General features: G+C 53.2%; 1 protein-coding gene and 1 long non-coding RNA gene across 5 annotated transcripts; one reads left to right on the top strand and one right to left on the bottom strand.

The window, feature by feature from the left end:
• Positions 1-1083: 1083 nt before the first annotated feature.
• LOC147582223 (uncharacterized) lies at positions 1084-2843 on the bottom strand. The gene is made up of 2 exons (XR_015248861.1): positions 2400-2843; positions 1084-1800 (listed from the first exon to the last, which is right to left on the bottom strand). It is a non-coding gene; the product is annotated as an uncharacterized LOC147582223 (long non-coding RNA).
• Positions 2748-24265, top strand: RRM2 (ribonucleotide reductase regulatory subunit M2). 4 transcript variants are annotated; one of them, XR_015248860.1, is made up of 11 exons: positions 2748-2998; positions 3080-3154; positions 3529-3672; positions 3974-4090; positions 4661-4794; positions 6616-6710; positions 6839-6972; positions 7943-8047; positions 8139-8252; positions 19388-21116; positions 21256-21370. XR_015248860.1 is itself a non-coding variant. In XM_086700007.1 (11 exons), the coding sequence occupies exons 1-10, from the start codon at positions 2888-2890 to the stop codon at positions 19478-19480; spliced, it is 1122 nt and encodes a 373-aa protein (XP_086556133.1). In that variant the 5' UTR covers positions 2748-2887; the 3' UTR covers positions 19481-19490; positions 24250-24265. The 4 variants fall into 4 exon arrangements, 3 of the variants coding, with proteins under 3 accessions (XP_086556133.1, XP_086556132.1, XP_025783067.1); XM_086700007.1 differs by lacking the exon at positions 21256-21370 and adding an exon at positions 24250-24265 and having other exon boundaries at positions 19388-19490; XM_086700006.1 differs by having other exon boundaries at positions 19388-21370.
• Positions 24266-24632: the final 367 nt, after the last annotated feature.

A 24632-nucleotide genomic window follows, 5' to 3' on the forward strand; every position in this document is an offset into this window, starting at 1 on the left:
TCTCCTTGCCCCGCTGGCCTTAGTTTCTTCACCTAAAGTACAGGGCTAAAAACCCCTCACCCCGTTAACAGTGTAAGCCACCCGGCCCCAGGTGCCCAGCGGCTGTGGGGTGGTATTGGTCGTTAGTATTGACATTAGAATTGGGAGGACAGTCCCTAGCACGGTATCTGGTAAGTGAGCAGCGGCTTCGGGAAAACCAGTTGGGCTCCCCGGGCCAGCCTCTCCGCCTGGGGAGGAGGATGGGGAAGCGGCCCCTTTGGGCCCCCCTCACTCGCCCGAGCGGGACGAGTAAACGCGCAACCGCTCGGGGCGTGACCGCTGCAGCGCGGGCCTCGGAAGTGGGGGCGGGGCTTGCAGGTGGGCGGGCGTGGGAGCCCAAAGCCCGAAGGAGCGTTGCCCGTCGGAAGCCGGGGGCGGAGCCTCTCGCTTGCTGACCAATCCGGAATAGGTGCCAAAAAAAAAAAAACCAAAAAACAAAAAACGGGCGGAGAAAAGAAACGGGAAAGATCCCGGCGGATACCTGCTGCCTAGGGCTTGGCGCCGGGCATCCTGTCCAGGTGACTGGGCCGCTTGGTCTGGCCGCTCCTCTCTTTCTCTCTCTCTCTCTCCCTCCAGTCCGCGGGGCAAGAGAGGGGGCACGGCGGACCAGAAGCCCGGCCCGGCGGTCTGCTCGGGCGTGACCTCTGAGCAGAGTCACGTTGCTTTCTGCGCGGGCTTCCTCTTGTAAAGTGAGAGCAGTAAAAACCCGCCGGAGGCAGGACGGGACGTGCCCAAGTGACTCAGAGTTGGGAGGCAGTGAAGGGGAGAATGGCGACCTTGCCTCCCGCCTCGTGGTACTGCTCGTCTTTCCCAAGTTTTCTACAATGCACACGTGTTATTTTGGTGGCCAGCAAAGTTAAGCTAAAAGTGAAGTCATAATTTCTGGCTAGCTCAGTACTACTTTATGGTTCCTGTACCTACAGAGAGTATAACAGGAGCTAAAAACAAGCACGCGGTGCCTGAGACAGCAACCGAAAAGGAGCACTTGGGTTACTGATGACGCGAAATTGGAATGTGAATTGGGTATTAGAGGACACCAAAAAATCCTTGCTAACTTTATTAGATGCAACAGTGGCTTTATCAGCCATAAAATTATCACTAAAAATATCCATTCGGGAGCTGGATCAAATTAGATGAAATTGACAATGTCTGGGAATTGCTTTAAAACTAAGGATGCTAGGGGTGCCTGGGTCGCTCAGTCAGTGAAGCATCGGACTCTTGATCTTGGCTCTGGTCATGATCTCGGGGGTTTGTGAGTTTGAGCCCCGCTTCAGGCTCCTTTGGGCTCCGTGCTGACAGTGCGGAGCCTGCTTGGGATTCCCTCTCTCCCTGTCTCTCTGCCTGTCCCCTGCTCATGCTCGCGCGCTCTATTTCTCAAAAATAAAAATAAGTAAACTTAAAAAAATTAAAAGTAAGGATGCTAGGTCAAAGTTTTAGTCGTTGCTTTGTCTTAAGAGATGTGATTATCCTTGATTTTTCTCTGAGGCTTGAGACTAAACACAGTATGTATGTGGTACTTTAAGAAATGGCAGAAGTAGACCTAAGTCAGGAGGAGGGGCTCTTCCCTACCTCTGACCTCTTTAAAGTATACTATATCTAGAAAAGACTTTGTAAAAAATTCCAGTGTTTCTCTTTGTGACAGCTCTAAGACTGCAGGTGTTGGAGCTTTCCCAAGTGAATCATTTATTTCCTGGATCTGAAAACATTTTTCTTTTCATTTCGGGCATTTTGCCACTTTCAGGGCAAATGTCTGTGGCAAATCTGAAAAACCAAACACAAAGTAAAATAAAAACTTAATATTTTCACGTCCCCACCTTCACCCAATGCACGTTTTCAATCTCCTTTTCAGGCTACTTGCTGTCCAATTAACAGTAAATGAGTTTGGAGTTCTTCATTCTCTGAACTTTCAGGACTTTGGGCTCAGTTTCCGATTTTAAAAAATGCATTGGGGACAGTGGCCTGACAACCCACAGAAGTTCAATGGGAAATGCACCAAAGGCCTTCGCTGTCATTTAGTTAACTAAGCTTCACAAAGGGCTGCGCATTTTAGAACAATTATCTCATTTAATCTCACTTTATTAATAATCCCACAGGTTCGGTACGGCGACAAGTCCCATTTTACCGACGAGGGCACTGAGTGTTTTAGCCAGGTGACATGTCCAAGTGACACAGCAACTGCACCTCGGGACCCCGTCGCCAGCGGCCCTAATCGCTAGGCAGCACGCTTGTCGCCGACCCCCCCCTCCCAAATTTACCGGGACTCGAGGACCCCTAGCCCCCCACCCAGGTACACGTATCTAAACGGGCGCAACCACGAGCTTCTCTTGCAGCCAGGGGCGTTTTCAGGCATTTGCACCAACCTCATTTGCAAAACCACTCTCCCGGACCCGCGAAAACGGTTCAGGGGTGGGGGAATCCTCTCCCGCTCCGGGCGGCCTCCAATCGCGTTGCTGCATTCAATCCGAGCCGCTCCTGGAGGAGTGAGTCCCGCGCGCGCCACAGTCACCGGGGCGCGCGGGGGCTGCAGCCTTTGTCCGGTGGGGCCCGCAGGGAGCCGGGCGGCGGCGCCCCTAGCCCGGTCCACGGGTCCAGGGGATCCGGGGTGGGCCCGGGGACGGGGGTCCCGGGGGTCCCGGGGGGTCCCGGGCGGCTCGGCGCTGCAGCTCCCGCGCGGCTCTCGAACGGCTGACGTGGGGCCCGGTGCATCCAATGGGAAGGCGACGTCTGGCCACGCCCACTGAGCGCGCAGCCCCGCCGGTGGGCTTTTAAAAGCCCGCGCGGCGGTGCGGGGGCTCCCAGGACCCGCGCGCCACCTCGCCCGCCTCGTCCGCTCCCTGCCGCCGCCGCCATGCTCTCCGTCCGCGTCCCGCTCGCCACCATCGTGGACCCGCAGCAGCCGCAGCAGCAGCTTCAGCTCTCGCCTTTGAAGGGGCTCAGCCTGGCGGACAAGGAGAACACGGTGAGGACGCGCGGGCCGGGCCGGGGCGGCGGGGGTCTCCTGGGACGTGGGCATGCCCCCTCACCGCGCGTCTCCCCGCAGCCCCCGGCCCTCAGCGGGAGCCGCGTGCTGGCCAGCAAGACCGCCCGGAGGATCTTCCAGGAGCCCGCCGAGCCGGTGAGTGGGGGTCTGGCCGCCGGCTGGGAAGGGGCCTGTGGGGGCGGGGCGCTGCCGGCAGGGGACGCCAGCCGGCTCTTGGCGCCAAAGCCTCATTGTTTCCTCTGCCGTTTCAAACCCTAGCCCCTCCCCGGCCCGCGCTCCTTTCCCGCCAAAGCATTCCCTCCCTGGCCTGCCACACACTTCCGTAGGTTTCCTCCTGTCCCTCTGGCACCTCCCGGTTGTGTTCTATGTAAGATCCATGTGTGACAGCTGACACTTACACACTGAACCACATGAGCTTGCCGACCACTGGGCGCACTTGGCCTGAAAAAATGGCAATTTCATGTGGGACGCCCTACAATTCGTATTTCCATTACCCCCTCGCCCGGCAGAAAACTAAGGTGCTTGTCCCCAGCGTGGAGGATGAGCCACTGCTCCGAGAAAACCCTCGTCGCTTTGTCATCTTTCCTATCGAGTACCACGATATTTGGCAGATGTATAAGAAAGCGGAGGCTTCCTTCTGGACAGCCGAAGAGGTAACGAGGATCAGGAACCGGGAGACTTAAAAAGGAAGTTTACGCGTTGCCCCCCAACTCTTGAGGCGGACCCCTGCCCTAGCGGTTATGCCTTGGCTGGAGATATACTTGACTCTTCCTCTGGTTCCTCTTGGGGATGGCTGCCCACCGAGGATGTGAGCTGTTCTCACTGGCAAAGGGAGTTCTGGATGGGAGGGATGTTACCGATCAAGCCGTGTTCGTAGACTTACAAGGTTTAAGAACCAAGTATATATGTGAGGCCCCGCGTGTGTAAACCCCTTGTGAAACTTCTCAACTTCAGGTGGATCTTTCCAAGGACATTCAGCACTGGGAGTCCCTGAAGGCAGAGGAGAGATATTTTATATCGCACGTTCTGGCTTTCTTTGCAGCGAGTGATGGCATAGTAAATGAGAACTTGGTGAGTTTCCAAGCAACGTCTGCTTTCATTCACTTCAAGACTTGAGAGAATGTCCTCTTCCCTCACCTTTAACGTTGTCCCCTCCCGATACCATATGTGTTTGTAAGGTCATAGTTCTATTACATGGAGTTTGCTGTTTTATAATATGCTCTGCAGTTGTTTCTTCCTCATGGGTATCTTTCTCCCCCCTGGTTCTAGAGAAGCTCAAAGACCATGTTAAGTGCTAGCCATGGGTTTACTCCTCGTGGCTGTGGCATTACTTTTTCTGTGGCTTTGCTCTTCCGATAACCTGATTCCATGTATGCCTCACTGTGAGTGGATCCTTCCTGCAATGAGTTAGGAAAGAATGAACTGATGAGCGTTCGCAGAAACCCCGTAACGCAGGCTTTATCTCTTTTCCTGAGTTGTACAATGAGCGTGTGGCAGGAAATGTCCAGCTTTAGCACAGCATAGTGAAGAAGTATTCAAGTAGAAACACGCCTTGTAATGGTACAAAGGGAGTGTGATGAATCTGGGGTCCTGGGGCTGAGTGGCTTCTCCTCAAGCTGCACTGTGATGTTTTACCACTAGGTGGAGCGGTTTAGCCAAGAAGTTCAGATTACTGAAGCCCGCTGTTTCTATGGCTTCCAAATTGCCATGGAAAACATCCATTCTGAGATGTACAGTCTCCTCATTGACACTTACATTAAAGATCCCAGAGAGAGGTGAGTGTTTGGGTGGTATGCCAACGTGTTTAGGACTCACTTATTGTTACCCTGTTGCAAGTTTTTGAGCTTACGTAGGGATAGACAATGGCTCTAGAATGGCTAAGCAGGCAAATCCCTACCACGCGTGGTCACGTCTGCTCTGAGGAAGAGGCCTACATTGACATTAGGAGCCGGTCACTTAAAAACAAAGTTAGGCGGTTACTCCGTTTTCTTGTTGTTGGTCATTCAGTCTAAAACCTTTCTTTGAACAAAACCAAACAAAAAACATCTGTAGAGGCTGTGTCCAACGAACTAATTCCTAGGTCTGACGGTTTTGACTCCTGTGGCAAAGCTGTTAACCTACGATGTGAAGGAGGTAGAGAGTGTACCCAAGTAGAATGTTACTCTCCTCTTAAGGAGCTAGTAATGCAGTACGGGAAATAAGACCTAGAAATAGAAGGGAGACGAGTTACATAATGATGTGCAGGCAGTTCACCATTAGATGAGTTTAGGCACAGAACTGTTTGACCAAAGTGACGGTTTGTTATGGGATCACAAAGGGGGAGCTTAAGGCCCATCTTACGTTTTGAAGATTGGAGAGGAGGAGAAAGTTAGCAATGGCTGCCTGAGTGCTCTGGGTACTAAGAGCTCAGGAGGGGAGCCTTGTGTGGAGCCGAAGTCTTAAAGCTGAAAAGCAGACTCTTGTAGATTACCAGGGAGAATGTGAAGAGGGAAGGTGAGTGACGACTTGGTAGGGCTAGCAGGATTGGGGAAACGCTTTGGGGGTAAAAACATTGTGGACAGAAATGAGAAAAGACAGGGGCGCCTGGGTGGCTCAGTTGGTTGGGTGTCTGACTTCCAGCTCAGGTCACTATCGAGGTTAGTGAGTTCGAGCCCCACATGGGGCTTGCTGCTGTCGGCCTGTCAGCGAAGAGCCCGCTTCGGATCCTCTCTCTGCCCCTCCCCGACTTGTGCTTTTTAAAAAAAAAATAAGTAAATGAGAAAAGACAAAGGTAGGCATAACTGGGATGAATAAGCAGAAGGGGCAGGGTCAGGAAAGTCTGATGGTTAAGCTTCAAAAGCCAGGGAGAGGCAGATCCAGGTCTCCAACAGAGCATGTGGACATGGAGAGAGAATGAAGGGAGCCCAACGGTCTGATGACCTTGGCTTTAGAAAACAAGGTCACCTGATAAGGAATGGGCTGGGGAATTTGCAGGCTCCCAAGCTGAGCACAGGGATACATTGGAGGCGGAAGAGGCTAATAAAGACCCAAGTAAGTGTAGGGCCAGTCGATTTTCTTTCCTGACCTGGGATCATCAGTGAGGCATAGAATTATAGTAGGAAGCAATCTCAGGTTATTTAGTTTATTGGCTTTAATTGTTTTATTATATCCATATGGCACTTGGGGCCCATATAATTGGCCTGATGTTATAGTCTGGTGGTGGAGGGGGTGTCGAGGAAGATAATGGTCAGCATAGCTTAAGTAGTCTTAGCAGTTAAGATTTTATGGCTTTTCACGTTTAAAGATAGGGCCTATGAACCTTGTCATGACCTGGACTTGATATAATTAAGCTGATAAATGCTCTTGGTGTAATGGACTAAGGCTTTCGATGTGTGTAGATCTCGGGGCTCCCTGTGAATTAAAGAATACTTAGGTTTGTATTAACAGGAACCAAATGAATGCTGAGATTTTAAAAAACACTGGGGGAAAAGCAAAAACAGTAATGAGAAAACATTTCAGGTTGAGTCTTGATTTGGCCTTCGTTCCCAGTGTTGTTCCCTAGATGTTTGTGATAGGAGGTCTTTGCTATAATTGCTGACACTCTGGGTGCCTACTAGGGAATTTCTCTTCAACGCCATCGAGACGATGCCTTGTGTAAAGAAGAAGGCGGATTGGGCCTTGCGTTGGATTGGCGACAAAGAGTCTACCTACGGTGAGGACCCCTTTGGCCCCACTTATGCCTGAGCTTCATCCTCTGGTGACGGTCACTGGCTTGTGAGCCCTTCCTGTGCACGTGCTCAGTTGCCCACTAGAACTATGTCGATGTTAACTCTTCCACAGGAGAGCGGGTTGTGGCCTTTGCTGCAGTGGAAGGAATCTTCTTTTCTGGTTCTTTCGCGTCGATATTCTGGCTCAAGAAACGCGGCCTGATGCCTGGCCTCACGTTTTCCAATGAACTTATTAGCAGAGATGAGGTGAGTCTAATACACACAACAGGCTAATCTGCACCCCAAATATCTACAACTCTTGGGTTCCCTGAAGGGAACTCAAGACAACAGACTGCCTTATATCTACATTTAACATGTGAGTTCAGTGATACCTGTATTTGGCAGAGAATGAACACTACTTTTCATTTACTGGAAGGTATTTGTATTCTCAATACATTTATATGTCCGTTGCACTGTAGGTGAGGGGATGTTGTATTATTTTGGCCCGGTAGCCTATCTATGACCCTAGTGTATTTCACAGTTGGCTGAGCATCCTGATCAAGTGAGAATCCATTCCGGTCCAGTGTATATCTTTGAGTGCTATTGGATTAAACTGGAGAGGAAGGTGGAGTATGTCCAGATGTTCTGATTTAAGTCCAGTCTGAAAGGCAAGGGCCATGGACCCTGCCATACTTGGAGCCCAATGAGCAGATCAGACAGCTGATCGTGCCTTGTAAGATTCTCTGCCTTCCTGTAGGGGAAGATAGGGATTACTTGGCATTAAGACTCACAGACTCGATTCACTGGAAACTGCATCACTGGTTTCCTGAGCATTAGGTCGTAAATCTCAAAACTAGCCTGGTCACTGAGTTTTGCCTTTCCTGCTAGGAACTGTGGCACAATTAGAGCTCATAGCTGTAGAAAGAATGCTGTAGAAAGAATGCTTGGAGCAGAAGTCCTGTGCCATCCTTGGTTACCTCACGGAGCAGCAGGGCCGGGACCTGGCCTGCTCTTGCTACCTGGGTAGCAGCGTGGAGGGCCTTGCATGCAGATGGGCCCGCCTTGGCATAGGCAGAGCAGATGGCCGTTGGATTCTTCTTCCCTTTTTTTGACAGTTAAAGTGCTTGTAGCATGGCAAGATGTACAAGGGGAATGCAGAAAAGGGTAAAGCCATTTCCTGTTGCATGTGAATGATAAAGGTCTGGCGTCACAGTGATACTAAACCTTTTTTTCCTAGGGTCTACACTGTGACTTTGCCTGCCTGATGTTCAAACACCTGGTCCACAAACCTTCAGAGCAGAGAGTGAAGGAAATTATTATCAATGCCGTTAGGATAGAACAGGTGCGTTTTGCATCAGGGTCTCTTCGTGCTTGCTAGAAGATGTCTTTATTTGTGCTACCGTCTTACTGAGAAGCTCTGTTTTGGTCCCTAGGAATTCCTCACGGAGGCCTTGCCAGTGAAACTAATTGGGATGAATTGCACTTTAATGAAGCAGTATATTGAATTCGTGGCAGACAGACTTATGCTGGAGCTAGGTTTTGGCAAGGTACGGTATTGTTCATAGCCTTCTGGTTCTCCCGGAAACTGGTGTTCTGTATTCAAATTTTGCTGTGGACCTTTTCAGGTTTTCAGAGTAGAAAATCCATTTGACTTTATGGAGAATATTTCACTGGAAGGCAAGACTAACTTCTTTGAGAAGAGAGTAGGCGAGTATCAGAGGATGGGAGTGATGTCAAGTCCAACAGAGAATTCTTTTACCTTGGATGCTGACTTCTAAGTGAACGAAGATGTGCTCTTAATGTTGCTGATTCCTCCCCCTCCAACCCTTCTCATCAAAAAAAAAAAAAAAAAAAAAAAAAAAATCAGCTACTTGAAGTGAATCAACTAGCTACACTATGAATCACCAATAGTGTTCATGAATAGTATTGTTAAAACTGTGTAGCTACCTCGTACGCAAGCCTGTTGATTAGTGATGCTAGTTGTCTCCCCTAGAAAGAAGCATGGAAAAAAGCTACTTGGGTTCTTAGGAAAGAGCTTGGCCGTGTTGGGCTTTTGCAAGCACCCTGGCTGTCCATGACTTCATGGCTCTTAGCAATCATGGCTCAAGGTGTGGGGACTCTCTGAGTCTGACCCGGCAGGATTAAAGAGTTGCTACAAGGCCCTTGGGAGGGGGTCAGCCTTGGTGCTTCAAAGCAGATTTTAAAGTTTACTTACTGCTTTGTATATAAAATTGGCACTTTACACACAAACCTATTTTGTACTGTTGAGGTAAAGGCCTGATTTGACCTAACTTGGTTTCTAGACCAAACACAGAGCATTCTGTTGACCACTAATGGGAGCCAGTTCGGGATTTACTAGGTGACCCACGTCTGCCAAACCTGTGCAAGTCAAGCATGTTATTTCTACTCTTTATTTTCTTTAATGACTTGAGGTGCTTTGTGATCAGCTTTAAAGTCAGTCCTGCACATACCCCTGGGTAGTAGCCAGTTGGTGTCCCAAAGAAGGCAGGTTGCGTTTTATATAAATACAGGTCAGGTCCTGTATGGTGGGATCAGAGGGGACAGGAGCTTCCAACTTAAATCATCAAGGATTAGAATGTGATGTGAGCGGGCTGCTGGTCACTTGGGGGTGCAGGAGGAGCAGTTTCTGTCTATTTCTCAAACCGTATTTCCCCCAACTTTGAGTTCTTGTGAAAGACCCTTAGGTCCTTAGCTATAGGATCGGAGGTAGCACCGTACGTTGAGTCTTCAAACGATCCTTGAACAAAATGACCCACTTGAGGTCTTACTCCAGTTAAGTGGCCAAAACCAGGACTGAAATTGGCTCCCTGAAAAGTTGGGGCATTTATTCGGATTTGCTTTCGTGTGTAAGTAGGTACCGTTGACTTCATCCTTTTATATTTACTACATGCTTTTTAAATTAGGGAATGTCATTTTGCTGTATATGCCCGATGTATCTGTGGTTCATGTTTTGAAATAATTGCCCGGCACTGCGATTCATGATCGAAGTGGATATTGTTCAGTGCACTTACTTTAACTTCAGTGCCTGCCTAAATCTGAGCATTGCCTTGTTGGATTCCTGACCTTCAGGAGAAAACTAGAGTTGCGTGAGCTATAAATACATGCTCTATTCACATATTAATTTTAGAATGAAGTACAGAATAATACACCTAATAAGGCTAGTTTGAGGCAACCTGCCTTTGTTACCCCTGTCCCCCAAGCCCCCCCAAAAAAGAAAACCAGCCAAGATGCTACATGGAACGTGAAGGAGGATACGCGCCAATCCTTCGGCCACGTTTGTTACCCTGTTGTATTGTGTTGGCTGATCCCTGGCCCTGTTCCCTTGTCTGTTTCCTTCATTTATTGTATAAATTGTCAAATAGTTGATTTAAGCACTTCTGTAAGAGGGGCTTCCTGTCTTTTAAATTATTGTTACCTAAAGTCGATCCAGATCGTGTGGTTTTTACACTTGTGCAACACAGAAGTGAATAAACGTTTTGCCCCGCGTGTCAGGTGCATGCAGTGGGAAGCTGGAAGCGGGTTTTAGGATTCTGCCTCCTTTAGCGTGCAATGTAAGAATTTCTGCCAGCTCAGGTTCAGTTTCCTGATCTGTTTAAAGGGAAACTGGTGTTAGTCTAAAGCACTTAGAAGTCTCAAAATTGAATGCTGCACAGGTGTTAAGTAGACTGTTCTCGCATCTGTTCCTTGATAAGATTTGCATTTCAGTTTAGGAAGAAAAAAACCGGGATTTTTTTTTTCATGAAGGCTTAGGAGTTCATTTGCTTTTCATCCCATTTTGGGGAGGGGACTTTCCTAATGCCTGTTCTGGCACAAGGTCTCTAGGAAACGGGTCTGCCTGAAAGGTGACGGTCAAAAGCATTAACTACGCTGAACGCGGAGTTTGTAAGCCAGGACTGACTGGGTTCAATTTCCCAGCAACCCTAAGTGAACCACTTCTCGGCCTCAGTTTTCCCATCTGCTAAACAACAGGCGGTGGGACCAGAAGGGGCTAACGATCTCCCCAGCTTTGTTCTTCCTCGTCTCATCAACTTGACCTGCATGGACTTCTTTGTAGTCTTGGGTTGGTCCCTCTGTCCATAAATGGCCTTGCCGGGCCTGCCTTCTTAAAGCGTCTTTGAAATCGTGACCTGTGTCTGCCACTTTAACCCAGCAGGTAGAGGTGGGCAGGGGGTCTGGCCCGCCCCGCGCAGCTTACCTTTATTCTCAGGCAAGAAGCCGATGCGCAAGTGAATCTGAATGTTAGTGCTGTGGTCGTGGAACCAGGGCAGGGAAGGAACAGCAGAGCTTGAGGTGGATGAGCACTTAGGAGAGGCATGTGGAGGGGGTGACCTTGTTTCTCTGGAGGAGGAAGGGATGGGAGACTTCCTCGGAGAAGGCACATCCAGGTCCTTGCCCGTCCCCCTGTCTCAGCATGAGACCTCCAAGGATCAGGCCCTGGAGAAATAATTTGAGCGGAGTATTTGGTGTGGGTAATGTCTTGGGGGCAGGCGTGTTCTGTGTCTTGGAGGAACGCGATCTTTGCCCTTTCCACCCGAGGGGCACTCGGAATGTCATTTGACTTGTCAGGTTGGTGGCAGGCCCACTGTGGGTGTTTGGGGCGGCCACGCTCTCGGGACCAACTCCAAATGGCTTCCCTGTGGGTCACCTACAGTCACACCTGCACCTGCCGTCCCACCTATGTCAGCTACCTTCTCTAGAACAGACCCATAGAGGGTCTGCATCAGTTAAGTGCAGTCGGGCCACTGAGTCAGAATTGCCCACCCTGGCCTGTGATCCAGCCTGAGCACTGGCTCCTGACAGCTGGAACTGGACGGGTATCTTTTTTTTTTTTTTTTTTTCAACGTTTATTTATTTTTGGGACAGAGAGAGACAGAGCATGAACGGGGGAGGGGCAGAGAGAGAGGGAGACACAGAATCGGAAACAGGCTCCAGGCTCCGAGCCATCAGCCCAGAGCCCGACGCGGGGCTCGAACTCACGGACCGCGAGATCGTGACCTGGCTGAAGTTGGACGCTTAACCGACTGCGCCACCCAGGCGCCCCGTGGAACTGGACGGGTATCTAATGCCACGTGGCCAGGGAGCTGACTGGCTGTGTGTGCTGTTGAGGGTGAAAAGCTCTGCCAGTGTTGGTTCAGAGATCCAGATAATGGTCCCTGGCTCCCGGGGGTGTGGCTGTAGTTTTGAGGGAGCAGGATTGTATGGCGTGGCTTTTGTCGGCCCAGGGAAAGCTAATAGGCCCCCCAGCCCCACCCCACTTCTGTGGAGGAGGGTACCCTCCCGGTGTACTCAGGGCACTTGAAAAAGAGAACGATCAGTGACGGCCCTTGTCGTTCCTGGGAGGGGATTCTGGACACCAGGATGTTTTACGACGAGAATGGCTGACCCCGCTGCCGGATGTAAGGTTCAGGGACCACAGTCCCTTGGCCTGGCTCTAAGGACTGGAGTCGTGCCAGCAAGAGAGCAGACGGAGGTGATCTGAACACCCTCCGGGCTTCAAACACACCAGTGATCATAAGAGTTAAGTGGGTAATGACTTGCTAAGAAAGGGGAATTTTCAGATGCTGGGAACAGAGATGGACTGGGGAAGCTCGGGCTTATCAGAGTGCTGGGGGTGGTTATTAGTCCCTTAGAGAAATTGGGGGGTGAGGGGCCAAAGAGCACCCCCCCTTCCCAGATTTGGAGGGAAGGGACTGACCTGTAGCACAGAAACTGCCATCAAGCCAGGACCACAGTGAGATGGGGCTAGGAAATCATCCCACTGGCATTGGGGGAGAGGGTGAGGGTGCTTATCTTTCTGGACTCCCCCAAATCAAAATCGTAGGCCTGCACCTCTCACGGGTTTGTGATCTAGGAACATCCATAACCCCAGCCTGGGTGCCTGTGATTCCCACAGACGGTGTTTACCATTTTTAGGTTACAAAACAAACAGGAGGAAGCCACATGATTGTAGGAACAACAGGTAAAAACCCAAGAACTTCCAGTCAACAGGATGATAGATCTAATGGGTTCAGAGGGAAAAAAATGAAAGCCCAAAGAATGGAGTATTCTAAAGAAAGATTAAAAAAAGAAACTTGCTACGATTTCTAGATATAACCTAACAAAACTACTGGAATTAAAAGTCTTGGGGCTTAAAAAAAAAAAGATGCTTAGTAAGAGGGAACACAACTGAGGGTGCATGGGCGACAGGAAAGAACCTGGGGGAATTCTCTAGAAGTAGATGGGGGGGAGATGTGGAGGGTGGAAGGGGGTGCATGTTATTTCTAAAGGAGATAGATGTTCATGAGGGGCTGGATGGCTAATGTTTAAAGAGGTGTTGACTGATAGTTTCCTAGAAGCGACTCGATCAGAAAGTGCAAGGAATCCCAAGTCCAGTAAATGAAAATAAATCCATACTTAGACTCACCTGTAGTGAGTCTGTGCAGCATATCGACAAAGGTCATTAACGTTTACAGGAACGGTAGCTCTATAAAGGAGTAACCATTAAGCAGAAATTTGCAACAGTGCTATGGTCGAAGCCAAAGACTATGGAACCAAATCTTTTCAATGCGGAGAAAATAATTAAAACCTATTCAGAAGTAAGGGAGACTTCAGCCAGAGTTCATGCCTCCCCCTCTTCAAAAGAAAAGTGAAGAATGCCCTTTAGGGAGGAAATGGTACCCAAAGGAAGGATGGTGAGCATAGGAATTGGTCAGCCTGTAGGAAGTCTAAGCACGGATAAAATCAGGGGGACCCAGAACACTGGACCACATGGTAGGGGCGACACTGGGGGAAGGTCCTTGTGCTAAAAATAAGAGGCCGGTGACACAGGTTCGCCAGACACCTGAAGAATCTGCAGTTCTGCTAGTAAGATGAGGACAACCTGAAAGAACCCACCAGAGTCACAGGGAGGCAGCGTAGGGGCGTGGGACACGTGATCAGTCTAACAGGCAGAAAAGATGAGAAAAGCAAAGCGTGGTGAGTGGAAACCATCATGAGATCCGTGAACAAATGCAGGCAGACCGCCCTAGCCAATTAAAAAGTCATAGGAGCTCAAGACTCCATGAGAATCCATTTCCAAACCTTACATAATGCAGAAGGGTGGATGGGGAAAAGCCTTGGGCTGAACTGTTAGCAAGAGAAAAGGGCAAAAAGGCTTCCTGCAAATAGAAGTTCATGCCTGAAGGATGATCTGGGGAGACGCGGTTGTAATTCCGCACTTGACCGCGTGGCCTCCCTGTCTGCAGTGCCTTTGGGCATTGACTTCTCCTTCCTCCCAGGGCCTCATGGAGGCTGGACGTGGTGGCCAAAGGGGAATGTCTTGTGGTTCTGACCTAATCCTCCTTAGTCACTGTCCCGCTTTTTTAATCCTCACCTAGGATTGTCTGCATCGTCCCTGTTTCAGAGTCCTCTGAGTGTACCTGCAGGTGGTTGGAGGTTCACCCCCGGAGCACAGCCTTTATCGACTGTCTCCAGCAGGTGCAATTCACTTTCCTACCAGAGAGAAGGTGCCTGGTCCTCCCATGTCCAGGCAGGGCCACAGGCTGGGGTCCTGGGTCCAGCATGGGCTCGGCGGGTGTAACCTAATGGACGGCACGATGCACACAATTTGGCCCCACTAACGGGATGAACCAGGGGTCGGGGCCTGGATGGTGACTGATGGCAAGACTTGCTGAGTGGGGATGTCAGGTCCTCCTAGTTTGGGGAGGGCAGAGCCTTGGGGGCGTGGCCTGACCTGAGAGATTATAGGACCCGCGCCAAGACCGCCTGTGACCCAGAGAAAGCCTTTCTTTCTATACTCTTGAACTGGATGGAGGTGGTGGGAGGGAGCTGCTGTCTCTCTTGGTGGTGGCAAGATGCTTCAGGAGAGGGCAGGGCCTTGGAAAGCCTCGTTTTCCCTCAGAGGCCACTGACTGACCTCTTTTGCTCACTATCGAAAGCCCTCTGACAGCCCCTGCGGGTTCTCCCAGCCGGAGGCTTAGGGTTTGGGTTAAGTTTGGGGGCGGGGGAGGCCGTTTTTACCCTTGGCTTTGGAGTTGAGGGTGCAAAGGGTGTGGGGCTGCTGCAGCCTCCTCGCTGCCAGGAAGGCAGGTCCTGTTGAGAGAGGAGCCCAGACTCTGGAGAGGAGAGCTGATCCGCAGGGGGCTTCAGAGAAGACGGGGTCTTCAGGACCTTGTTCGTTTTCTGAATCCAGCCGCGCCTGAGTTCCACCTAAGTAAGCCAATAAATTCCTAAGAGCATCAGGATGTTTGTGCCACATGCAACGAAGATCTACCTGGACGGCACCCACAGTCGTGAATTCATTTGGTCCACAGCCACCCTGGGGCGTGGGGGCCCCCCACATCACAGATGTGTCCAAGAGGTTCAGGGAGGCCGTGGGCCTTGCTGAGGACCGCAGGTAGATAAACAGCGGCCAGTCAGGGACTCAGGTGTCCCGGTTCTATGGCATGCAAACTTTTCTGAGAACAGGTACCCCGGGCCTCTACTCTGGTCCCGAGGAAAGTGCTTCTGGCTCCCCTACCTGCTCTGCCTGTGTGCCCTGCTCTGCTTTGCCCCTGACACTGGTCAGGTGGCCTGTCTGGGCAGGAGTCTCCTCTATCCTCACTGGCCCAGGCTTTGGACCCAGGGAACCATGCCCAACTTGCTTCTGCCTAAGACCCCCCAATGGCATGGTGGACCTGGGGAGCCTCCACTGCCCTAGGAAGGCTGAGGAGAGCCTTCCTCTCCTCAGCTCTCCCACGGGAATTGGAATCTCAGGCTTAGTAAGGAGGTGGGAAGCAATAACGAGCCTGGCAGGTGGGACGCAGGAAGGTTCCAGCTGTTTCCAGAAAGATCCTGGGGACTGGCTGCCTGTGCGAGGTCTTGCACCGGGCCTCCCCTCCACCTGGGGGCGGACAGCCTCTCCTGCGGGGACCCAGGACATGCTCTGCCAGGTTTGCTTTGGAAGGTGTGCAAATAGGTGCCTGCCTGGGACTGGTGTGGCCTCCCCTGGGCCGATCTGGGTTTCAGTTGCTGAACTGCATTTCCACACCACGGCGGGCCTGTTCGTTTCCATTGGTGCAGGGACGGTGCCAAAAAGGCTGGCTTTAGAAATTGTCACTGTGAGGGGCGACGGGCTGGTTCAGTCGGAAGAGCGTGCACCTCTTGATCTCACGGTTGTGGGTTCAAGCCCAACGTTGGTTGTAGAGATTAATTTTTAAAAATGCCATTGTAGGAATCAGGTGAGTAATGCCTAGCGTATTTTTTGAAACAGCTTTATTGAGGTATAATTACAGACCATCCAGTTCACCCATTTAAAGCCAAACTTCGTTGGCTTTTAGTACATTCAGAGATGTGTCACCATCACCACAATCAACTTTAGAACGTTTTCCTGCCTTCAAAAAGAGGCCCTCCCCCCATTAGCAAGTTCCTCCCCGGCCCCCCTCCCTCCCAGCCCCTGGCGACACTGATTGCAAGTTCTATCTCCGCGGGTTTGATTGGGCTCATTTTTGAGATACTCAATGAAGAGACGTTATTAACGGAAGAGGCGCTGGATTTTATTTCTTAAAAAAAAAAAATAACCTTTTTTAAAAATGTTTATTTATTTTTGAGACAATGCAAGAGACAGAGTGCAAACAGCGGAGGGGCAGACAGAGGGAGACACAGAATCCAAAGCAGGCTCCAAGCTGTCAGCCCAGAGCCCGAGGCGGGGCTCGAACTCACGAACCGCGAGATCATGACCTGAGCCGAAGTCGGACGCTTAACCGACAGAGCCACTCAGGCACCCCGTTATTTCTGAGAGATCATTTAGAATGTTAGAGGCAACAAAGAGGTGATGGGTCTATTTGGCAGGGAGAAACTTGATTTATGTTTCAGAAAGCCCTTTTTTCCCTCGGCCTATTAGAAAAAAAATTTGCATTCAAAAAGATTCATGATGTTGCCTGGAAATGGTCTTTGCAGCTGAATCGGAGAGGCTGCCCCCGGCTGGCTGACCTTCCTTTCTTCACCCTCGATCATCAAACATTAACTTAGCCTCTCTCCTCCTTCTGTCCCCGGCCCTGTGCTGGGGGGGTGAGGTGTGTGTGGGGGGGAACAGACGGAAGGTCGGGGGTCAGAAAACTGGGCCCAGGAACCAGGTCTGGTCCACTGCCCGCTTTTGTACAGACCCTGAGCTAAGAATTTTTAAAGATATACTGAAATAGTATTTCGTGACATGTTTCAATGATACGAAGCCACATTTCAGCGCTCATAGGTGGTTTTGCCGGGACACGGCCACACTCCTGTCTGCCTGTCCAAGGCTGCTTTCATGCTGCTGTGGCAGAATGGAAATGCTGCCACAGAGACCGTATTTCGGTAGAGCTAAAATATTTAAAAAAAATTTTTTTTTTTTTTTAACATTTATTTATTTTTGAGAGACAGAGGGAGGCAGAGCAGGAGCATGGGAGGGGCAGAGAGAGGAAGAGACCCAGAATCCGAAGCAGGCTCCAGGCTCCGAGCTGTCAGCCCAGAGGGATGACAATTTTAGGGGGACGTAATTCAGCTCATAACACTGAGCTAGCGGTTAGATACAGCAGCCGTTATTACAAAATAAATGACGTAAGCTCAACATTCGTAAAATATATTAAAGAGAAATATAGTAACGACTTAAACTCTGTCTTAACCCTGTTACTGTTCCCTGGGCTCCTGAGGCTAGTGACGCCCCTCGCCTGTCGTGTCTCTGTGGTGGGAATAACTATATAACGGTGTATTGCTGAGCATGTGGTAGCTCAGAATCCGCATTGGTGGGAGTACTGACACCATGGGGATTAGTAAATGCTACAATCCAGGGTCCCTTTCTGGAGAGCTGGCTGTTGAACATTTACCCACACCACCGGCGCAGGGCGCTAGGTGCTGAGAAGGTCAGCCTGGGCCCTGTGGGGTACGGAGAGGGATGCCAGGCCTTGGGGAGGCTGTACTTGACCTGGTACCTGGGGCGCCATGGCGGGGGGGGGGGGGGAGCCTCTACTTGACCTGGTGGCGGTGGGGAGCCATGGAAGGGCTGGGAGCTGGCCGGGGAGGGGCGGGTGGTGCGTGAGCTACTGGCTGGCAGTGGGTTTGTATTTGTGCCCGTGTGTGGAGTGTGCATGCAAGGCTCTGTGTCCTCTGCAGGTGGGAGGTCCTCCACGAATGCTCGCTGAATGGCCGGATCATTTTGAAAAATTTCAGAAAATATTTATCTATTTTTGAGAGGGAGACAGAGTGGGAGCGGGGGAGGGGCAGAGAGAAAGGAAGACCCAGAATCCGAAGCGGGCTCCAGGCTCTGAGCTGTCAGCACAGAGCCCGACACGGGGCTCGAACTCACAAACCGCGAGATCGCGACCCAAACCGCCCGCAGTCGGCCGCTCAACCAACTGAGCCCCCCTCCCCCGCCCCCTGCGTGCCCCTCATTTTGAAATTTCTAAAAGGGGATTCAGCTTCCCATCTCCAGTGAGAGTTAGGGCTGGGAGTAATCTGAATGCCGAGCAGAAGGGCCACGGGTGAACGAATTATGTAGTCTCTCCCCGGCCCCCCCCCGGGGAGGGCTGAGCAGTCGTTATAAAGGGTAGATATGGACGATGGCGAAGGAAAATAAACGGTAAATTATTTGCGTCCCGTGGTTACAATGGCATAAAATATGTGTACATATGGATCAAGACAGGAGGTACCACAAATGGAGAAGTGAAAACAGTTGTCTCAGGGAGGCGGGAGTGACAGCAGTTTTTCCTTCGGTTCTGTTTCCCTGTTTTAATTTTCCCGTCATAAATATTGGAGAGCGGTTGCCGCCACAAGGCAGTGTCTTCCCTGGGCCCGATGCTGCTGCCTCCTCACCCCGCGCCTGGAGGGCTGGGCCGGCCCTCCACGTGTCACCACCACCACCGGAAGTGCCCTGGGCATGTGGGCGGCATCATGCGGACGTCATGGCCACTTGAGGGGGCCGTGCTGGTGACCCGTGGGCGCCCACTCCTCCGGGTTGCCTCCGGAGGCTTGGGGGACCACTGGGCGCCGGGAGCCGGTTGTCTCTGTCCGCGGTGGCCGGCCGGGGAGTGGGGGGCGCCGTCCTGGTGCCCCCTTTCAGTTCAGGAAACCTTGGGCTTTGGAGCCCAGTGGACCCAGCTGGGTCCCGCTCTGCTGCTTCTGAGACAGTCCCCTGGGCCCAGGGGTGAGGTCTGCAGGCGGACGGTGCCCACCCAGCCAAGCTCAGTTACGCAGGTCTTGGGCTGACGTCTCTTATACGAATGTGGCCTCCCCGGGGAGGCTCTCCACCCCTGTGGGCACGACCCGCGTTCTCCTTTTGCGTTGCCGGTTACTGCCACGGAGGCCTCAGCAGACCCTCTGGCTGTAGATGGCACCGGCTTGTGTCTGAATGGAGGGGGCCTGCTGACGGAGGCCTGGTCTTGCAGTGAAGACAGCACGCGATTAAGGGTCCTGTGTCCCAAGGTCACACCGAGGAGGGTGCCGCTTGGGTCTGGGAGGGAGAGGGTAGAGCCCAGGGGAGGAGCCCCCTACCTGTTCTTGCTGGGAAGAACAGCAAAGAGGGGAGGGGCGGGTAGGAGCGCTGCTGTTCCAGGGCCAGAAACAGTAGCACAAACAAGACCGAACGGTCGGGAGGAGGGTGAGGCGTGGCGTCGGGGACACCAGGAACTGGCACCCGTTTGCTGAAAGCCTTACACGTGTCCGCTCTGCTCAGGTGCCGGGAGACAACGAAGCACAAGGCGGAGGAAGCCCAGGCCCTCGCGGAGATTCGCGCACTGGTGGGCGACGCGGACACCCAGCCAACTAACCGCCGTGCGGTAAGTCACGGGAAGGAAATGGAAGTAGGCAGGAGGGGGATGGGTAAAGGGCTCACGCTCTTTCATGTGGGTAGTCGAGGAAGGGCTCTGAAGAACGGGAGGAGGAAGTGGGGACAGACCACACGGTTAGCAAGGAAAGCTTGTTTTAGGTGTTGGCAACGCAAGTGCAAAGGTCCTGCGGCAGGGACGGTTTTGATTTGTGGGGTCAGAGCACAGCGAGACACGAGGGTGGGTTCGGGCCCTCCTGTGGGCACAGGAGGTGAGGGACAGGTGGCACGCCGGCCGAGACAGCTGACGGGATTAGCTCGGGAGTTGCCTGCGTGTGAGAGAGGGGTCAGAGACTCCAGGGGTCCTGGAAGGATGAGTTGTGGCGACTGAGATGGGGAAGCGTGAGGAGCGGGGCAGTGAGGAGGGGCCCAGAGGCCGTCCGGGCAGGTGTCCTTCCAGACGCCTGCCGGGTGCGTCGGCACGTGCTGGACGGGCTGGTGAGGACGTGGGACCGGAGCTCGAGGAAGAGGCCGGGGCTGGAGACGGCACTCGGGAGCCTGACGTGTAGGTGGTGTTTGAGGTTGTGGAGGGGTGAGTACAGACCGGAGAGGGAAGTTTCCGGCAAAGGAGCAGCGCTGGGGTGGGAGTGGGGGGGGGGGGGGGGAGGCTGGGACCAGTCACAGGCCTGCACTCTGCCCACCTGGGCTGCTTTGCCTGTTCTTGGTGTTTGTGGGTGCCCCCCACCCCCCACTTCTCCCAGGGGGCAGCGGCGAATCTGTCCCCCTCCCCGGGGCGCCCCTGCCCCTACCTGGTTCCAGGCCCGGCTCCCGCAGGCCCTGGGAAGCAACCCCGCTTCCCCACCCCACCCCCGCACCCCGTGGCATCCCCGTGCCTCCGCGATCCCACACCTACCTCCCGCTCAGGCATCTCCTTCCCAGTCTTTGCTCCCCCTGTCCTCTCTGCCCCTGTAGGGTTTTCTCTTGGAGCCGCTTCACACCCATCTATGGAATTGCAACTCTCCTCAACGTAGGTTTTGAGTTCCAGACCGAACATTCAACTAGACAGACATCTCCACTTGGGCGCCCCACTTGGGGACGCTGCCCCGAACCGCACCCCAGATACGCTGGTCGTCTGTTTCCTCAGTGAATGCCCCCAGGAGCCAGGTCCTAAATCCTGGATGGGCTCTGCTATTCCCCACGTGGCCGGGAGGGGGCGCCTCGCACCCTCCCTTCTCCCTCATGGCCCCCACCCCCACCCCAGCACCACCTGCGGATCCACTCCCAGATGGCGCTTGGGCGCAGTCCCACGGCCACCTCCTGGGTTACCGCCACACTCACGGTCAGCCTGCCGTCTCCCGCTCTGCCTTCCTCCAGTCCGTTATCCGCACAGCCTCCAGAATGATCTCTCAGAAAGTAAATCAAGCGGGGCCACCGTGTTGCTAAAGCCCCCCGGGGCGCCCCCAGTCCTCCAGATAAAGCCACAGTCCTCATCCTGCACCAGTCCAGGTGCCTCGCTGGCTTCACCTTGACCCTCACCGAGCTTCAGGGCTTCAAACACATCGCTTCTGCCGCTTCCCTGCCCTTGGCTGCGCCTTGCTACCTGTCCAACTCGTCTCATTCCGGAGACCACTTTACCTGGGTACCTCCCCAGGCCCGGAGGGGTGGGCTTAGGGGTCTTCTCTGTGCTCCCATGGCCCGCAGCAGCATCTGCTCTGAGGGTTTATCATGCAGAATTACACCTGTCCGCCGCTTTTCTGACCCTTCCCCCCGCCCCCCAGGTTGTGAGTCCCCTGAGGTCAAGGACGCGGTCTGCTGCCCCCACGGTATCTTCAGCCGGCCTCTGACTCGGGCACGGTGCTCTAGATTCTCTCAATAAACATCTATTCAATGAGCGAGTGACTAAGCGAGTGAATGAATGAACGAGAGAATGAATGAATGAGGGAATGAATGAAGGAGGGAATTCAGGAGCAAGTGAGTGACTGGGGGAGAGGCTGCGGTCTCTGACACGGTAGCAGAAGGGTCACAAGAGTGAGGGTTAAATGAGATAATGCTCTGGAGCCTCTGGCCCCTGAGGGGGTGGTTGGTAAATGGGGCACACTCCCCGCTCCTCCTCCTGTCCCCTGTCCTGGCTAACCTGCGAGTGGCTGCCGATGCTAAGTGACCATTCCGTCCATCCTGCCGCCGTTGCCCCTTCGCAGGGCGTTCTGGAGACGGTCCCATCACCCGCGGCTTCAGGCCCTCGGGGCCCGGAGCCCAGACTGAAGGCGGAATCCTCCTGCACACCAGCTCTTCCAGCCCCTGCTGGCCCCTGGCCCTGGGCAGGGTTGTGCTGTCGTCCATGGACTTGGAGCGGCCAGAGACGGCAGCCAGCTCCCAGGGCATCTCCTCGGGTGCTCCCAAGGTCAGAGACTCAGTCTCGCATCGACTTGCTAGGGCACAATTGCTTTCTTTGTCAATTTTCTTGGGGACCTGTGCTTGTCCGGATGTTTACCTGGTGTGGGAAATGTGTGTTCTGGAGCTGTTGGCAGAGTATCACTTGGCATCCCTGTGCTTCTAGAGATTTGGGGGGCCTTGGAGCTGTGGCTCCTGCCGCAGGCAGCTGTCTGTCTTCTTCCGGCTCTTGAGCCCGGCAGCTGCCTCGGCCCCCAAACACATGAGCGACCTTACGACTCTGGCCCTTCCGTGATCCCTGACAAACTGTTCCCGTGCGTAGGTGGAACTTCTATTTTTAATAGCCGGGTTGTTGAGAGATTGTAAGGCTTCTACTTCCTTTTGAACAGAAGGCTTCCAGAAATAGCTATACCTTTGCTTCTATAGAATCTAGGAAGTCCTCCCAGCCCAGGGGAGGTCAGCAGGTGGCGTGGGATCACCTAGGAGACGGCCCCGGTGACATCACGCACTGCTCGCTCAGTCGGGCTGTCCAGTCCTCTCGATCCGCCGAGCACTGAGGGGCCCCGGCTGGCCCTGCCCTCTGCTAGGGAAGGAGGGTCCGGGTGGACAGGGACCGGGTCTTGGGGGCTTTTAGTGTCAGGCTGAGGGATCTGAACTCTGTCCCTAAGCCCTCACTGATTTAGCAGAGGAGTGACAGATCAGGTGTACGTTTCCAAGAGGCCGGATGGCAGTGGATTAGAGCTCTGTTCCGTCAGTCTTTCGTTTTACAGAGACCTCACCCTTCCAAGGTGCCAGGAAGCGGCGATCGCTCCAACCGTGTGCGATGCATTCCAGCGTTTTCTCTTCTCTTCTGTTTCATTTGTTTTTCTAAAAACGCTGTTTGCAGTCCTCTCCATTGATTTTCCATCTCCCTGAATGCTTTTGATCTGCAATTTGAACAGCACTGGATTGGAGAGAGGAAGCCGGGCAGAGGCTGCTTGTCATTGTCCAGCGGGGAAGCCGCGGGGGTAGGGGTGGGGAGCGCCAGCCCTGGGGCAGATGGGCGGGAGGTGGGGGGGGGGGCTTGCATCAGGTCGACATTGGCCCCTCGGGCTGTGCTCAGCCCCTTGAATCCGCGGGCTCAGTGTACCCCCCTCGAGAGACAAGGGGCAGTTCCCGAAGCAACAAGAGGGGCCTGTGACTGTGTCGTGTTGGGGATCCAGAAGCTGTGCTTTCATAACTCAGACATGCTGCGTGGTGTCTGAAAGTCATTTCATTAAATGTCGCACGGAATCAAAATAGAAATTACATGTTTGGGACAAAGCCCATTGAGCCAGGAGCCAGGCATTCGGAATTGGATCCAGAAGAGTCTCACGGAAGCCGGGGACTGTGGATCCAAGGTGGCCCTGTCTACATGGCCAGCCTCTCCCCGCCTGCTCACACTTGGATTCCCAGATGTAGCAGGTGGTCCTGGAGCCCCATGGGCTCACAGATATCAAGCTGCTGGGGGGGGGGGGGTGGGGGATGGAGAGCAGTGATGACAGTTCCCCTTGGTACCCTTACCGAGCTGAAGACTCATGTCAGTGATCCTCGATCCCCAGCTACCTCTGGGAGGTACACTTATATCTGAGGGAGGTCACCGCCTTGGTCTGAGGTTGCGCAGCCGGCAAGAGGCAGAGATGACGTTTGGGCTCCAGACCAGCCCTCCTGCCTCCTGGGCCACCTCTCCCCTGTCGCTCCTGGTTCTTGCAACGAGCTGACCGAAGTCCCGAAGTCGAGAGACGTGCGCAGATTAAATCTGGGTGTCTGGGCGAGGGGCTCGGGCCTCGGCAAGTTTGAAGGTCCCTGGCAATCCCGACGGCTCCCTAAGTGGGGGCCACTGCTCTGGGAAGGGGTGTGGGTGGCCTTTGTGTCTGCCTTCCGTCCCAACCTCTGCCGGCTGCTCTGCTCATTCAGCTGGTGCATGAGCAGGACCCTCTTCTGGGGGCTGGTAGCCCACACCTTGCAGCTGCCAGTGCATCCCCTCTCCCCTGCCCCATGAGCGTGCTCACCCCCCACCCCTGCCCCATGTGTGTGCCCACCCCCGACCCCTGCCCCCTGTGTGTGCTCACCCCCCACCCCTGCCCCCTGTGTGTGTTCTCCCCCCACCCCTGCCCCCTGTGTGTGCTCATCCCCCACCTCTGCCCCCAGGTGTGCGCTCACACCCCGTCCCCTTGGCCCTCCTCCCCAGGGGAGCCAGGCTTGGAGGGCAGGAGAGCTGGGGTGGGGTAGGCACTCAGGGGCTTTGCACCCACTCTGAGCCTGGGTGGAGGGAGGGGTGTAGGAAGAGTGAGGAGGTGCCTGCGGGGGGAGGGGGGGGACTGGTTTTCTAATCCAGCACTTTTCTGTCCCACTTCCCTTAGGTTGATGTGGTTCTTTTTCTCACTTCCTACTTTGGACACTTTTTTTTGGTAAGTAAGATGTAAGTTTTTAAGACTTTGGATTTTCCTCTGAGGACTTGTTTAGCTGACTCCCCGTAGGACCTCACGTGTGGTGTTTTCATCATTGTTATTTCTAGACCTTCTGCGGTTTGGGTTTGGACCGCTTCTTTGATGCGTGAGTGAAAAACTCTTCCTGCCCCAAGATGGTGGCCTTTCCCCCACAGATTTTGTCATATATATATATATATATATATTTTTTTTTTTTTTTTTTAAACATTTATTTATTGCTGAGAGACAGAGAGACACAGGGCGTGAGCAGGGGAGGGGTAGAGAGACGGGGAGAGTAGGCTCCAGGCTCTGAGCTG

The sequence above is a fragment of the Puma concolor genome, chromosome A3, assembly GCF_028749965.1.
Source record: "Puma concolor isolate L17-30 chromosome A3, mPumCon1.1.hap2, whole genome shotgun sequence".
NCBI classification, from domain to species: Eukaryota; Metazoa; Chordata; class Mammalia; order Carnivora; family Felidae; genus Puma; species Puma concolor.